Genomic DNA, 12,370 nt, shown 5'->3' on the forward strand with positions numbered 1-12,370 from the left:
TATGAGGCTCTCTTGGGCTGCTAACAAAGGCAAAAATAAATCAGCAGAGCCCCTTCTCAGCAGCCATCCCCACACACTCAAAGGGGAATTTCAGAGGGTGGCTGGCACCGCAGTGCCTGAGCAAGGCACATGAAGAAGCTGGGGAAGGGCCTGGGACACAAGTCCTGTGAGGAGCGGCTGAGGGACCTGGGGGGGTTTGGGCTGGAGAAGAGGAGGCTCAGGGCAGAGCTTATTGCTCTCTGCAACTGCCTGAAAGGAAGGGGTGGGGAGCTGGGGGGCGGCCTCTGCTCACAGGGAACCAGGGCCAGGAGCAGAGGGAACGGCCTCGAGTTGTGCCAGGGGAGGCTCAGGTTGGCAATGAGGAGACATTTCTGCTCAGCAAGAGCGGTCAGGCCTTGGGACGGGTTGCCCAGGGAGGTGGGGGAGTCCCCGTCCCTGGGGGTGTTCAAGGAGAGGTTGGACGTGGTGCTTGGGGACAGGGTTTGGTGGGTGATACTGGTAGTAGGGGGATGGTTGGACCAGGTGATCTTAGAGGGCTTTTCTGACCTTAATGATTCTGTGATCACAGCCTTCAATCTGCAGCAGTGGAGTTATCTCCATCTCTTGAAAACTGTCGCTGAGGCAGAACTGCTGCGAAGCTCTCTTCTCCCTCAGCAGGCAAAGCTCTTCAGGTTGGCAAATCCATCAGCTGCAGCAGGGCAACGTGTCCCGAAAGACCCCCTGCAACTGTCAGCCTGCCACCATGGTTTGTAGCCTTCCCTGTCATCACTTTAAGGAGTTAATTACTCATGTGTGCAAACCCAGCATCTCACAAACACAAAGAGATTATTAACAGAATTGGGTCTTCAGCTTTAGGATAGGATGGGATAGGATAGGATAGGATAGGATAGGATAGGATAGGATAGGATAGGATAGGATAGGATAGGATAGGATAGGATAGGATAGGATAGGATAGGATAGGATAGGATAGGATAGTTCAGTTGGAAGGGACCTTCAAAGATCAAGTCCAACTGCCCGACCACTTCAGGGCTACCCAAAAGTTATCCAAATCCTCTTGAACACTGAAAAACTTTTCCTGCAAAACACTGAACGTTTTTTCTTCTCTGGACTTTTCTAGTCCTAATCTTGGACAGTGAAGAGGCGAAGCAGCGTATTCTGGAAAAAGAAATCGTGTGAAGAAGCCAGCAGGAACGAGAGCATACTCAGCTCTTCTACGCTGAGCCTTTTGAGTGCTTTGGAAAGCTCCTCAGCCACTCCCACCCATTTTGGACTCTTAATTATGCAGATAGTTGTCATTCACACAGATAATCACCTTGACAGAAATCAGAGAGACTTCCACAGCGAGGTGAAATTTAAACATCGCTAGGACAGAGCGAATAAAACGCCAGCAGCAGTAGATGAGGAAACCATCTGCAAGTTCGTCATGCCAAGGAATTACCGAAGTGCTCATCTGGAAACCAAATCCTACAACTTGTCCAGAAACACAGATGAGACTGCAGCAGGCGTTGGGGTGAGCTGAGTTCATTTCTCCTCCAGCATGCCAACGTGAGTTTCTCTCGTGTTGCAGACCACTCCTCCAGGAGCAAACGGGACAAACAGGGCTGTGTTTAGGGCCAGCGGAGAGAGGCAGGTTCCATCCCAGGGTGGTGAAGGATGCCTTAGGACACCCTGTGGGACTCATTACCCAAGGAAACCCATTTCTCTCCCCGGCACTGCCCGCTGCAGGGTGTCCGGTTCAGACTTCAGCATTTACCCCAAGATGATCAGAATCACGGCTCAGAGGCTGTTAAAAATACAAACATAAGATTTTGGCATTTCATTTCCAGCGAGAAGATTCGGTTCGCAGCAATTTCTCACCGCCACAGGGACATGCAGTAGCTCAACTATAGCCAGACACCGGGAAAAAAAAAATTGAATAGTTAAATACTTAAATAATAAAAAAAATATATTGAATATTAAATACGTTTTTAGTGCTTCTCTGCAAGCAGGCGTGTAGTGGTTTTACACGTCTTGGCCTAATTAAACGAGCTCAGCTCATTAAGAATTCCCCACTGCAGTGTGAGGAAACCCGAGTGTTGTAGCACGAGGCAAACACCGAGCTCCATCAGCTCTTCCCCATTGTCAGGGCAGAGAAAAGAAAACTCAATTTTGACCGAATCGGGATAAAACACGGGTTCTCCATTCCCCTGGCAAGGAGAGGCAGCGGCTTCACCACACAGCATGCTTGGCAGGTCGGGTTATTTCAATTTCTCTTTTTATTATGACAATTTACATGTCATATTTATATGAAAGAAATGACAGTAGATATTATAACAAAAAACATTATGAAAGAAAAGTTACACAATTAGGCCTGCGAGCTATAAAATGGCTTCAGGCCCAGCTTATACACAAAGAGTTCTGACCAGAGGACTGTAGTGAGACAACGCTGAACAATTCATTAACAAAAATATTGGCACCAGCCGTAACATTTTCATTCTTTTTTTTTTTTTTTTTTTTTTTTTTACTTCATTTACAAGGAATACAGTATTTAAACAGTTGTGTACTGCGAATCGAAAAACAGCAGCTGTTGTTAAACTGCAGCTAACCCTTCGAGCACTGAGGCCACCGTGACTTCTTCCATTTGGGAAAAGTTTTCATCGCGTGCTTGGCGTGCGGTATCAGCGGTGGGAAGGGGGGGGGGGAGGGAAGACAGTGCAAGCACCACCCGATTTATGTGCAACGAGAAGAACGCTTCCAGTTTTTTGTGGTTGTTTTTTGTTTTTTGTTTTTTTTTTCAGCTCCCACACACGCAGCGTGCGTCCCCTCGGTCCTTTCCCTCTGCCGCGACCCGAGGGATCGGACAGCGAGGTTTGGGACTTGTGAAACTTGTGAAACTCTGCGAGGAGCTCGGTGGGACGTCACCGTGTCAGCTCTGCAGGGAAAGAAACCAAAAATGAGGCCAACGGTGACGGGACCGCTTTTAAGGAACCCAAGGTTTTCTTTGCCACCATGCAAACAGCCCGCGGGAGTAAGACAAAGCTGTATTTCATGCACGTATCTCTTAAATTCCGTAATAATCTTATTTTTTAAGAGACCTGTCTGGCAGTTCGGCTCTAATTCTCGCAGGAGGTTGGAGGATGATCCTACAAGCAAGTAACCCGGTCTGTGCTGTCAGTAAACACACCCAGCCTTTGTCCAGCAGCTCTCTAAAACCTCTGCGCTGCTTCAGACCCGTCGTGCACGCCGACAGCAGCGATGTTCTGCCTTCCAAACACCACCTCGGGGCCACTGCGGGTGTTTTGGGGTGGGCTGTGCGACACAGGGAGGAACCAGCGACCCGGTTGGCGGTAAAAGCGAAGCATTTCAACACAATTAAAAGGGGGAGTACCATTTTCATGAGGAGAGCGTCGGGTTCTGTACAAGGTTTGAGAGTCCATATAAAGAGTATGAAACAGCAAACTAAACGAGGCGTGGAGTTATGATGGGATCTCCATCTCCACCACTAACTCAAGCAGTAGATTAATATCTATTAAGGACTTTTAATTGCTCTAACTACCAAATGGTGCACTGGTGACTAGGCCCTATGGTGTTTTAGCAGGACTTTATCCCCTTGGAATCATTTCAGCCAGGTTCTGCCGGGCTGACCTACGCCTCAGCTGCGCGGGACACGAGACGAGGAGCGAACAACAAAGCAAACTGCGCGGCCTCCGACCAGGGGCAGCTACCACGGGTCTCTGTGGACCCATCCTAATTAATTTCTGCGGACCCATCCTAATTTCCATGGACCCATCCTAATTCCCTCCGCATCCACGCTGCGCTGGCGCAACGGTTCCCTCGAGGGAAGAGGCCGTGAGTGGATGATTTTTCTCTTGATTTGAAGGTCAGGGTGAGAAGAGGAGGGCGCCGGGATGAGTCTCTCAGCGGAGACCTTCTAGTCTTTAAAGGGCAAGTCAGAAGCAGATTTTGGGGCCTTTCTTGCAAATTGTGGGGGTTTGCATCCCCATTTTGCCGCTCCGCTCGCCTCCACCCATTCCCCACCTCCTGCTGCCGCTGGAAGAGCGCCCCGGCAGCAGGAGCAAGCGACTCGGTCTGCACCTGGGGAAGCGGTGAGACTGACTGTACACAAAGTGCTGCAAAGTGCACGAGTAAACCAACCCAAGGGCCAGAGCAGCTCCGCCCTTCGGTTTTCCTTAGGAACCTTTGGGGTTATCTGTAGCAATTGGAGATCTGTCTGCAGACACAGCTGCCTTCCTTGAGCCTGTGTCCTCTCTAACTGCTATATTGTCCCCTCTCCTGCTCAGAAGCTCAGGGGCGGGGTGCCAGCATTTACAAAATGATAGTCGAAAACCCAAGTGGTAGGACTTCCTTTTAATTGCAGTTACATCTGGAGCCTTTACACCGCATAACTCGATTATAAAAACTTCTCATCTACTTTAGAGTGTTCTGTTCTCTCCTCCAGAAGCTGTACACAATTTTTTTTTTTTCTTTTTTAAGTGTCATACTAAGCAATATACATCTTTTGCAATATACAAAATAAGTTAAATTACTCTGAAGCGTTGGGACAATCAATTCCCAAGCACGCGTTTTTTTTTTGCCGTTTGGAACTATCTCATTTAGTTACACCTAATCTAAAATAAGAGCTCGGTAAGTGATGCAGGTTTTCAGCAATGACAAGAAATCTTCAACACCCCAATTGCTGGGGGTCCAGCTTCAGAGATAATTTTCAACTCAAACATTTCTGAAGCCAGAGCTTTCCATGAGGGCTCCGATTGGGTACCCAACTCTATAAAGCATCAAAAATGAGTCATTTAGATTTTTTCTTACATCGGTATATGCTGAAAAAAAAAATAAGTGTTGTTTCTGATGTATTTATTTCCTGTCTTACAGCATTCGAAGCGATCTAGTCCCTGCCCCACCTGTTACAGAAGGGGGGGAAGAAAAATAAGACAACCAGGAGATGCGGGCTTGATCCTGCACATCCTTATCTCTGACCACAGTCCTAAACGCTCCTACAGAGGCTTAAAATGCTCTAGGAATTGCAGAATTGTGCTCTTCTCACACGAATTGCTGGAGTTTCCCCCACCATATTCAACACGTTTCGTTTCCCAGAAAGTTACTGTGCTCAGGTCTTTGCTATTTTCTCTCTATACGTTAAAGGATTTGATATACCCAGTGAATTGGAAGCATGCTTCAAATGCAAACAGGTACCAGGGGTGTGCACGGCACATCACATCCACAGCACGAGCCTGTGAGCAGGCACTGCACATCGCCCAAACCAACCCTCAGCGCCTACCTAGCACGGTTTGACCTAGGTGACACAAATCTCTTGCTCAGATCGGGTCTGGGGGCTGGGATTACTGCCATCATTTCTTTAAATTGCTGGGTACAAAGTGAATTAAGAAAGCAGGTGCCACAAAAAAAAAATAAAAATTCCTCGTTTACTTTTCATAAAAGAAGTTCGTGAAATACGCAAATTGAAGCAATGACTTGGAAGCTGAGACCAGGCCTTCCTACTGAAGAGCATCGAACACCAAGTTGTAAGCGCCTGAAAAGAGGTAAATAAGGGACACCTCGACAGAGAACTATTAAATCATTGAATGATTGCAGCATCCAGAGACCAACGGAGTTCAAATGATGAATATTCAGATAAATCGGAACAAGTGCACCGCTACCATTCAGTTTCTCTTTTGGGAACACACATTTTTGCCTTGAGGTTCTTAGAGTAAGATCTCTCAAAGCGGTCAGACAGCGATTAGACATCAGGAGCGAGCAGACAACAAGTCGCCCCAAGCCTTTAGCTCTATGAAGAGTGACTGAGACATTTTAATCCAAAGAAATCTTGAAGGTGACCAATTTAGAAAAAAAAGCATCTGTTTCTCTCAAGTGCTGGTAGAACAGAGCGATCCTTTCATTAAAAACGTCAGAAAGATGCAGTTATTTTATAACAGAATTAGTATCTATGAAGGCAAGCTATGGAAGAGCTCAGAGCTGGTTTGTTCAGCACTGATCTTCCTACAGAACTTCAACACCAAAGGGTTTTTGGTAGCTTGGCGATGTTGGTTTCCATTTTTAAATCAAGGATATGCTCGGGTTTAGGAGATTTGATAATTAAAGACAGCAACAGCGGTGAAGTTTTAAGCTCTTAATTCTGGCAGCCTTCTGGCTCGGTTACCACCCCGATTTCCTTACTGCGGGGCAGCCACGCCGCACGTTTTCTGTCTCAACCCCATGAGCTGTCTGTGGGATGACAACTCGCCATCGCGCCGCTTTGTAGCTCACGACAACGCCCGCTCCCCACGCATTTCCAGCTCCTTCCCCTCTCCAGGGCTACCTGAGGCTCAAACTTCAGACATTTAACCTCTGATCGCAGGATGAGGACAGAAGAGCACAAGGTGCAGACACCGAAACACCCGGGGGACGACCCCACACAACATAACGCAACGGCACGAACCCCGCGTGGCAGCCAGCTGGCCTCAGGCCTGGAAACAACTTCCCAAACAGATCGCACGTTTCTCACCAAGCAGGAAGCCTCAGAAAGGAGAGAAAAGGTTAAGTTTTAAAGCGTTAGCCTTTCCAGGACATTTTGGCAGATTTCACTCGCACAAACTCGCCTAAGGGAGAGCTCCGGATCCTGGGGGACGAAGCTCTCTCAGGTATCAAAGGTGGCTTCTGAGAAGACCGAAGAGTTGGCTTTCCTGGCGACCTACAGACAGTCAAACCTCGCGACACGTTGTCCTCTCACACTTATAAAACTCGGCGCTCCTGATTTAAGCTTCAGCTTCTGCTTTCTGGCCTCTCCTGCTTTTACACCGCTCCCCAACGCAGCGCTCCATTTTCTCCTGGTCAGTAAATTCGGTGGTTGAGCTCCTGGGTGTTTTCCCACACGCACAATTAGTTACTCACTGATTAGTTAACGTTTGGGCTGCCTCTAGAAGCAAGAACGTTCGCTACAGCACCCATCGGACACTAACAGGCTCCGCCTGGCAGCGGGACAGATTATGGCACTGCCAAAAGAGATGAGAAATCGCCGCTCGCACCGTGTGGCTGGACGGGAATCAGCCAGTGTGCAATGCAAATATTAGACCCGCTTAGCAATTATTAACATTAAAGAGTGGAAGCCATCTGTTCTTGCTTGTTTTAAAACACGAGTGCATTAGAAACGCAGAAGCGCTGCATTTGGGCATCGCCTAGGCAAAGACAAAGCCCTGGGAGCCCAAATGCTACAAACCTACAAACGCTTTTAAGAAGGTTCTGAACTTCTGTGGCTTTTCACTACCCTGTCTTGATGTCTGCTCATGAAAACTGTTAAGAATTGGGAAGGTGGAAAAATATTTCGTCTTAATGGCATTGAATTCGTTTAGAGAGCGATTTCTCCGGCCGAACTCGTGGAGAGGGAGGTGGGCAACAGAAAGAAGAGTCCTGACGCCAGAAGGGAGGTGTTCGGGCCCGAGGTTTCCTAGAGAGGTATTTAGTAAAGGCCTAATGCCGGTTTCATCACAAGAAAACAGAAGTGCTCAATGACTGACTAGTAAATACAATACAATGGAAGGGAATCAGGTGGGGCAGGAAAGGAGAACTCACTCCTCAGTGGCAGCAGCAGTTTTGGTGCATCCATTGCCGGCAACGGACATAAACACCAGTCAAAAATCCAAATCTCAGAGCGAAAGGATTAATAGATGTGACCTTTTTGGATTTCAACGCTTGGCAGATCTGTCTGAGCTGTCTGGGAGCTACAACACGTACAAATGCTACAGCCTGCATCTTAATTCACAACGAAGAGAAAACTCAATGCTACCCAAAACAAATTTCAGCTCTGCTCTTTCTTATGTGCCCCATGATGGTTTTTTCTTTTGTAATATCCTTTTTTTGTTGTTTTTTGTGAATAAAAGCACATATCGCTTCACGCCCACTCAAAAGGTGACGAGATGTCTTGGAGTCAAGCGTTTTCTCTCAGAAACACTGCCTTCTTGAAATCAGTTGGTCACATGGCAATTATTAAAATGTATTTTAAGAAAATCCTAATGGCCAAAGGCCGACACTACATTCAAAACCTGCTAATACATCCAGGCAGATAAGTAAAATCAAAACAAAAAAAACACACACAAACCCCAAAACAGAAAACCTCCAAAAGGAAAACTGTTCCATTTGTTTACTTCAATTTGAAGTAGATATTAAGGACATGAATGGACCAGTCACGGTTTATTGGAAAATCCCTCAATCCTTTGATGCGCTGTAATTCTGTGGGCAACGCAGTTTGTACAAACACATTTCGTTCACAATACTCCGACAGAAGGTGAAACGCGAGTGGCCAGGCAGCTACGGCAGGGTTCTTTTGTCTGTCAACGGTTGCAGCACGTCAGGATGCCTTCCAACTTACAGACTAACTTCGTATCAACGCGTCCTCCCTCTAGACACCGGGCATCGAAGATCGTCTGGCGGGCTCTGCATGAGATCGCCTCGTGAATTCATCGCTAGCGTGTTTCGGCTGTCAAAAACTTCATTACAGTACACTTTACTGTACAAACACTTTAAAGGATGTTTATTAGGAAAGTCTGCAAGTCATAATGGATAGCAGAGTTCTTGTTTATGGTACCTTCTTGGCCTCTAGTAATTCTGTTTGCCTCCAGTATTAAAATCAAACTGCTTCCATGAAGGTGATTACTAAAATGAGCTATGGTATGTTAACCTACAACTCACAAAATGCGACAGTACAGACATTAATTTTGAGACTGTCTGTTAAGTTGTAATCTAAGTTGTGAACATTTAAATATAATATATATCTCATATGAAAAAGCTAAAGCACAAGTGCTTCTGCATCCCCCCACCCCGTGAGCCAAACCCACCCCAGTTCCGGTTTGGGCCCTGACCGATTTGGAATGCTTTCTTAGGCCACCCATTTCCACAAATTTGTATGCACTCAGGAAATATAAAGTCAAAAATATACAAATCTCTTGTTGTTATAAGGTTTTTGTGAGTGAAATTACCCAGGACCATGGACTTGGAAGGAGAAGGGGGGGGGGGGGGAAGAGGGAATTTACAGCAATTCTTCTTCAAAGTTCAAAACTGGTCACTTCACAGAAAGACTGCAGGACTGGTGAAATTCTTGCTTCTAAAAAGTGATACTGTAGTGGAGAATTCTCTAGGAAAAATAAAACAGCTTTTAATAACTGGCCCGCTGGTATGAGCTACCGTGGAATAAATTAGCACAAAAATGGAAGTCTTATAACTGTTCACTGTTACAGACGTAATCAACAAGGTCAGTCACTCTCAAGAGTTCGTCTTCGTCTTCCTCCGGCCCTACCGCTTCCTGCCCGCTCCCCGTCCCGTTGGGCGCCAGGCTGGCGCTGGCCGTGCTGTCCTTGGGGGCCTGGGTCTTCTCACCGGGTTTGCCGATCAAGTTCTCAATGGTTTTACCTGGGCTCTGTCCGTTGGTGGAAGGCAAGTCCACCAGGCTGTAGTCCAAAGGGCTCTCCACTTTCCCTACGTTCTCGAAGTCGTCTTCTTCGTCGCTTTCTATCCGGTAGCAGTGCTTCTTGGCGTTGTCTTGGGGAGCCTGGGGTGCCGGCAGCTTGCTGGCAGGCGCGGGGTTCTCCGCGGCGGCGTTGGCGGCGTTCTCGCCGGTGTCTTCGTCGTCCGTTTCGATCCGGTTCAGCCGTTTGCGGACCGGCCTCTCCTCGTCTTCCTCGTCCTCTCCTTCCTCCTCGGAGTAGTCGTCCGTGCTCCGCCGCCGTTTTCGAATCAAGCGCTTGGACTCCTTCGTGGAATCGTCGTCTTCCGAGTTCTTGGACGTGTAGCTCTCTGCAACGAGCAGCAGACTTAAAGCCGTTAGCAAAGGGGGGCACGCACAACAGGCAACGCGTTCCTGTCCTCTCATCTTTCACCCTCAACGAAAAGCCTCCCCTCTCTCACCACGCACATCCAGGCTCCTTCCTCAGTCCCCAACCACAGCAAAATACGTGCTTGCTTTTAAATTTTAAAGCAATAAACGAGCTGTTGCTGTTCTGTTTCGGGTCTGAGAAGTACCAGAGGCTCTGGAGGCCGGTGTAAACACCCCCGGGTGGTAACTGCATGACACACAATTTCATCCCTATCCCACAACACCTATTTTACACCCTTCCAGAAACTGAGGGCCCAAATAACGACTGCACTATCTTCAAAATATATAAAAAATATATATATCCTTGCATAGAGCTATACTACCCCCGTCCACAACTTCTTTCCAAGTATAGGAACACCGCTTAAATGCCCCCAGAAGGTTGCTGCCCTTTAACAAGAGGCCTTTTTGTGGCAAACTGGGCTTTCGTGCAGGACAAACCCCGTCAGTCAGGCCCTGTTTGAAGTCACGATGCAGGCAGCAAGACCCTCAGCCAACAAAGACCCAACAGATTTTTAGCAGGCAGCCTGCACATCCAGTTTCTGAGGGCAGACTGCGTATCGAGGATCGAGTTTTCAAGGCTTTACGTCCTTGTTTCCCTTCAGGGAAGAGGATCCTGTAGCAGGCTGTAAACTCGGGCCAGCACTTCCCAAACTTACCTACAAGTCAGAGGCCTGCAGAGATTTTCTGAGCAGCCCTGGCATCCGCTGCACCCCGCAGGGCTCGGCGTCTCTGGGAAGCTGTCTCATGAGCAGGGCGTCCAGAACATAAAGGCCCCAAAGCCAGTGGTTGTTTTTGTGAGAGAGAATAGGGCAGCTCAATGCACGCCAGGTGCTCACGGTGTGACAGATATTAGTGGGATCAGGCTTCCTCTGTGACAGCACCCGGTGAGACACCTGCCCCTAGCACAGCACCTTCGACCAGGACGTCGAGTAGGAACTGAAAAAGGCTGAGCTGCCAGGGAGAAATGTAGGGTGGCACAAATACAAGCGGTAACAGCCTTTGTCTCACAAAAGGGAATCTTTAAAGACTCAGAGGAGGATGTTTTGTGACCTCTTGGTGGAGAAGTGGCCAAATAGTTACACTAATGATAGTGTCAGCATCCCAGCAGTCCTTGCCAGGCATGGAAAACCACACCTGGAAGGCAGGAGTGGGGCGGCAAAGGCTTTGAGAAGTAACTGTAACAGCGTGTCACAGAGGAATGTTTCAGAAGGAAACAGTTTCTGAGAAACATCAAGGAACTCTAGCAAGAAAATTCTCTGGGCACCTCGGAATGACACCGAGTTTTCTCCTCGGACTAACACTGACGTACAGCAGCTCCTGCAATCACGGACTGCTCATTTTTACCTTCGCTGTCCGAAGTGGAGAGCCTGCGTTTATGAACTCTTCTCAACTCCTTTCCATATCGGACGCTTTTCTGGGAGCCGTCGCTTTCCGAATCTTCCTTGTAGTTAACTTGTCTCTTCTGATTCCGCCTTGATCTTCTCCTCCTGGTTTCCAGGTAATCGTCGTCGCTGTAATCCGTGTAATCGCCGCTCTCTGTGCAGAAGGAAACAGCCAGGTCCATTAAAGCAAAACTCGACTATTTGGAGAAGCTTTAGAGCAACATTAATAAAATCACGCACTCTTCCAGCACGGGAGAGTCTCAGCCAGCACGCCTCATCACCCTGACCTGTTCCAGCCTCACGCATCAGTTCCCCTTTCACTGTCAGAGCAGAATTGCTTGCTTTGAAAATCTCCTCGCAAACCTTTCTCCATCAAACTCCTCCAGAACAGCTCTGCTCACTGTGCTTTTGTTCCCTCTACTGGTGCCAAAGCTGCCTCCTCTACAGTTCCTGCCGGCTGAAACAACCCGAGTGAATCCGAGGGACGGCACACACATTACTGCTTCCACTGGAAAATCCTTCCTGGTTTGTACATTTAAATTCAGTGCTCTCTACTCAAATCATTTTCAAAATAAGCAGACGAAGAGAAGAAAAAAACCAATGACACGGTGAGAATCCAGGTTAAAATTTGACTTTGAAACATTAAATCGTTAACAAAAATCAGGCTTAAAAGTTTGCTTACAACAGAAGCTGCAGAGAAGAATCTCACAGCTATTCCCAGTTCTTCGTGCCCCAGACTACTGCACCTACTGTCTCTAAGAATTAAATTTATTTAAATTTTCAGTACTTGACAATAGTTTTACAACAACTTTTGCTGCTTTTTCACTGAGCTGTGCCAGAGTAATTATCCTGAGGTCCCGGCACATTTCTACATGGTTCACAAAACGTTCTTAAGTTACTAACATCACTCACAGGTCAACGTAGCAATTCCCTTTACCTCCTAAAATGTTAGGGAAAGGATCAGGGCAAGTCGGCACAAACAACCACCTTCAGAAAAAAATCTCCATCACTGGAGACTGAAAACAAAGCCATTCACGGAGCACATTACTTCTTTAGATCAAAATAGGGTTAAGGCAGAATCCTGAGGGACAGTAACAAGGGTAAAGAAAAACACAGTTAGATGTAGAAGGAA

General features: G+C 47.4%; 1 protein-coding gene and 1 long non-coding RNA gene across 8 annotated transcripts in view; one reads left to right on the plus strand and one right to left on the minus strand.

The window, feature by feature from the left end:
• Window positions 1-503: 503 nt before the first annotated feature.
• On the plus strand, window positions 504-3,188 carry LOC311444223. Its single transcript, XR_014697756.1, has 2 exons — window positions 504-745; window positions 1,118-3,188. It is a non-coding gene; the product is annotated as an uncharacterized lncRNA (long non-coding RNA).
• The window catches only part of RSF1 (remodeling and spacing factor 1), a 55,765-nt gene continuing 45,857 nt past the window's right edge, over window positions 2,463-12,370 (minus strand). For 5 of the 7 annotated variants that reach the window (XM_084535170.1, XM_084535173.1, XM_084535171.1 and 2 more), the window contains 2 exons: window positions 11,201-11,392; window positions 8,114-9,777 (listed from right to left, as the gene is read on the minus strand). In XM_084535170.1, coding sequence (XP_084391296.1) covers window positions 9,200-9,777; window positions 11,201-11,392 — 770 coding nt within the window. In that variant the 3' untranslated portion in view covers window positions 8,114-9,199. Of the gene's footprint in view, window positions 9,778-11,200; window positions 11,393-12,370 lie in introns of all 7 variants that reach the window. The other 2 variants (XM_084535168.1, XM_084535169.1) reach the window with 1 other exon arrangement.

Source organism: Aythya ferina, assembly GCF_964211825.1.
Source record: "Aythya ferina genome assembly, chromosome: 1".
NCBI lineage: Eukaryota > Metazoa > Chordata > Aves > Anseriformes > Anatidae > Aythya > Aythya ferina.